This window comes from Phaseolus vulgaris, chromosome 2, assembly GCF_000499845.2.
Source record: "Phaseolus vulgaris cultivar G19833 chromosome 2, P. vulgaris v2.0, whole genome shotgun sequence".
Taxonomy (NCBI): domain Eukaryota; kingdom Viridiplantae; phylum Streptophyta; class Magnoliopsida; order Fabales; family Fabaceae; genus Phaseolus; species Phaseolus vulgaris.
Window position 1 is genome coordinate 28,100,958 of NC_023758.2, and position 3,797 is coordinate 28,104,754.

Below are 3,797 nucleotides of genomic sequence, written 5' to 3' on the forward strand. Positions count from 1 at the left end.
GGCTTTTCTAGAAAATTATATAATTGATTATGTCAAAAAGTAATTGTACATAACAAAAAAAATTATGGATAACTTTTTTATGATAAAAGAACTAATGAATCCTTTGTGTTTTAATTACTTAAAAAATATATTGTCATGTATGATTTATTTTTTATAAATAAATTAAATTTATTTTAATTAAAAATTTAAATTTTCATATTATATATAGTAGTTTATTACACAAGCTTTCACTGAATATTTTATCTGAAATAAATAGCTAAAAAAATTGTGGTACATTTTTTCTGAAATACATATTAAAGTTTTATTTTAATATTTAAAGTAAGAACATTTTTGTTGTATATCTCGACAAATATTGTGTTGGTTCATATAACAAATTTATTAGGAATTCTTACTTCCATAAATTGTTTTATATGTTCCATGGAAATTTGATTTATAAACAATATTTTAAAAAAAAATTAAAAAACAAATTACTTACAAATTTTATAATTTAAAAGTTTTTTAAACTTTTGAATATATTTTTTCAGTTTTTTATTTTTAAATTATACAAATTTAAAAGTTATTTTATATATAAAAAAAAAACACTTTTAGATTACAAGTCACAAGTATTTTTCCTGAAAAAACAATTTTTAAATTTTGTAATATAATTTTTTTTTAATTAACGACACGTTATTCTTTAAATTTATTCATAAAACAACAAATAAATAAGAATAACAACAAAAATTACAATAAGAAAGAGATACACAACTTTAAGAACTTTAAGTAGTAGCTATTACGACAAAAGAAAGTTTTACTAAGAAAAACACTTTTATCTTTTAACCATCTTATAAGGGTTGTGTTAAAATTATAGGAATAGAGAAGATATCCACTTATTTTTTCATAAATAATTTCATCAATTTATTTTTTAGTAAATAACTAGTTTTTAAAAAATAGGTTAAAATAACAAAGGTTTTATCTATATTTTTACTCTTGTACACCTACAATTATATAAAATGATGAGATTATTTTATTTATTTCTCTCTCACTATACTTCACTGTCACAACTACAAAAATTGTATTTTAAAAGGTATTATATATATTTTGAAATTTTTATTTTAAAAGTATTATTCTAAAAAATTATTCCAAAATATATTTTTTGTTGTGAAAATTTTATCCTATTCTAAAATTTTAGAAAGTTTTATGAATTTTGGAAAATGTGTTAAAAAAACCTCTAAGAAAAATAAAGCAGAAGTCACTTTAAAAAAGGAGTAAAATAGTCATTTTCGATATTATGGTGTGCAGATTTAAATTTAGAGTGTTCAGGAAGCAATTTCCTAAAGGTCCCATTATTTTTCGGGCCTGGCTCAGAACATTGTCCACTTTCCCAGAACCCACTCTTCTCACCCTCAATTTTCTTCTACCTCCACTCTCTTCACCTCCACTCTCTTCACCTCCACTTTCTCCCATTCCAATTCCAATGGCACCACCACCAACGGACTCAGAACCAGAATCCGAGGCGCTGCGGCTCAAGGCAATGGCGGAGTCCAAGTTCAAAGCTTCCAAAAACGCCAAATCCGCTCTCAAATACGCGAAGCGCGCGCAGCGGTTGTGTCCGCACCTCGCCGGCGTGTCGGAAGCCGTCACCTCGCTCACCGTTCTCGCCGCACCGGACTGGTACAGTGCCCTCGGCGCGGAGCCCTTTGCAAACAGCGGCGTCATTCGGAAACAGTACAAGAAGCTCGCACTGCTCCTTCACCCCGACAAGAATCCCAACGTGGCGTCCGAGGAGGCCTTCAAGCACGTCGGCGAGGCATTCCACTTCCTTTCCGACCGGAGTCTCCGCCGAGAGTACGACGCCGAGCTCCGACGGAAGATCAAGGCAGAGAGCGAGACGTTCTGGACCGCGTGCTCCACTTGCAGGCTCCTTCACCAGTTCCAGAGAAAGTATATGGGTCATGAATTGGTGTGTCCGAGTTGTGAGAAGAGTTTTAAGGCTGTGGAAACGGTTCAGAGTGATGGGGATGCTGATGGGGAAGGTAGGGTTAGGAGTAGGAGGTTGAAGTTGAAAGAGATAAATAAGAAAAAGGAGAATATTGGTGTGAAAGGGAAAGTGGATAATGAAGTGGGGGATGAGAAGGAAGGGAGATTGAGGAAGAGAATGCGTTCAGTTGGGGAGGTGTTGGAGAGGTCGAAACCTGGTAAGAGGGTTAAAAATGGGGAGGAAATGATGACATTAGCTGAATTTCAGAATGAGGTGAGGAGAAAGTTGCAAGGAAAAAAGTTGAAGGAAAAAGAAAAGGAAAAGGAGGAGCATATAATTGAGAAGACGAGCAACAGGCGGTCGATGCGGCGGGGATTGAACTCTGAAGGTTTAGAGGTTGGAGAGGTGAGGCCTTTGAAGAAGAGTGTGAGGCTTGCAATTGAGGAGAAGCGTGGAGGTTTAGAGAAGAAGAAGGGATTGAGATTTGAGGAGCATAGGGATTCTGATGAAGGGGAGTTGGGAAATATGGTGGTGGTGGATTCAGATTTTTATGATTTTGACAAAGATAGAGTGGAGAAGAGCTTTAAGAAAGGTCAAGTGTGGGCAGTGTATGACGATGATGATGGAATGCCAAGGAATTATGCCTTGATTGATGGAACTCTTTCAGTGAATCCTTTTGAAGTGAAATTAAGTTGGTTGGATGTACAGATCAGTGGGGATGGGAGGATAGTCAGTAGGGAGAAAATGGGGTTTCATATACCTTGTGGGAGATTTAAGGTTGCCAGGAAGACTTCGGTGAATTCGGTAAATATATTTTCCCATGTTGTGGATTGTGACCGGGCAGCACGTGAGCTTTACAAAATTTACCCCAAGAAAGGGTCGGTATGGGCGCTTCATGGCGAGGGAAGTATTGATGCAGAGGAGGGAAAGAGGTGCTATGACATTGTTGTATGTCTGACAAGTTACAATGAGGTGAATGGTCTGAGCATGGCATATCTGGAGAAGGTTGATGGTTACAAGACAGTATTTAGGCGGCAAGAGAAGGGGAGTGGTGCTATTAGATTTCTTGGGAAGGATGACTTGTGGTTAGTTTCTCATCAGATTCCTGCACGGAAGCTTATTTGTGATGAAACGCCTGAGCTGCTGAAAGACTGTTGGGAACTCGATCCCGCTTCACTTCCTTCAGATTTACTTACTATTGCTGGCATTGATAATTGAGGTTAGGTAATCTTTTTGGTGACAAACTCTGAATTTTGAAAGACTAATTGGGAGTTGATTGTCGATGACTTTGAAAATACTTACTAATGGGTGGCGTGACCTTGGCAACTTTTGTACAACAAAGATAAGTTTATTAGGAAACCTGACTGCTTTGTAAAGCTTGAAATTTTAAATCTGTAGATTAAAAATATATTATGTTGGATTAATCTGTTTGTCAACATTATAAACTAGCTACTTTGTCATATTTGTGCTTATGCTTCAGTCAGCCTCCTCCACCTCCACTGATTGGGTTAAGTTTTAGAAAAGTGTGCAATTATTAATTTGATGCCTCTGAAAGAAGTCTATGTCTGGACAGTATGACAGACTATTAACATTTTAGTTCTCTGCTGTTCTCTTCAAGAAACATTTTTGCTGAAACAGGATCTGACTCAATTTATGTTCTATAGTCGAACTTCTTATTTAGTTTAGTCAAATATATATAAGTGGACTTGGTAATTTTCTGTCATGGTTTAATTATGCTATTTTTTTTTATAACATTTTCTCATTTGCAATCAATCTAAACTTTGTTTTTTCTATCATCTGTGAGATACCAAAACCTTTTAAAAGGTGAGGGCATGTGCAC

The 3,797-nt window shown here is 35.5% G+C and overlaps 1 protein-coding gene across 1 annotated transcript; it reads left to right on the plus strand.

The window, feature by feature from the left end:
- Positions 1-1,253: 1,253 nt before the first annotated feature.
- On the plus strand, positions 1,254-3,417 carry LOC137811222 (uncharacterized). The gene has a single exon (XM_068612872.1). It carries the CDS (start codon positions 1,268-1,270, stop codon positions 3,173-3,175), a length of 1,908 nt encoding a protein of 635 aa, XP_068468973.1. The 5' UTR covers positions 1,254-1,267; the 3' UTR covers positions 3,176-3,417.
- The last annotated feature ends 380 nt before the right edge of the window (positions 3,418-3,797 follow it).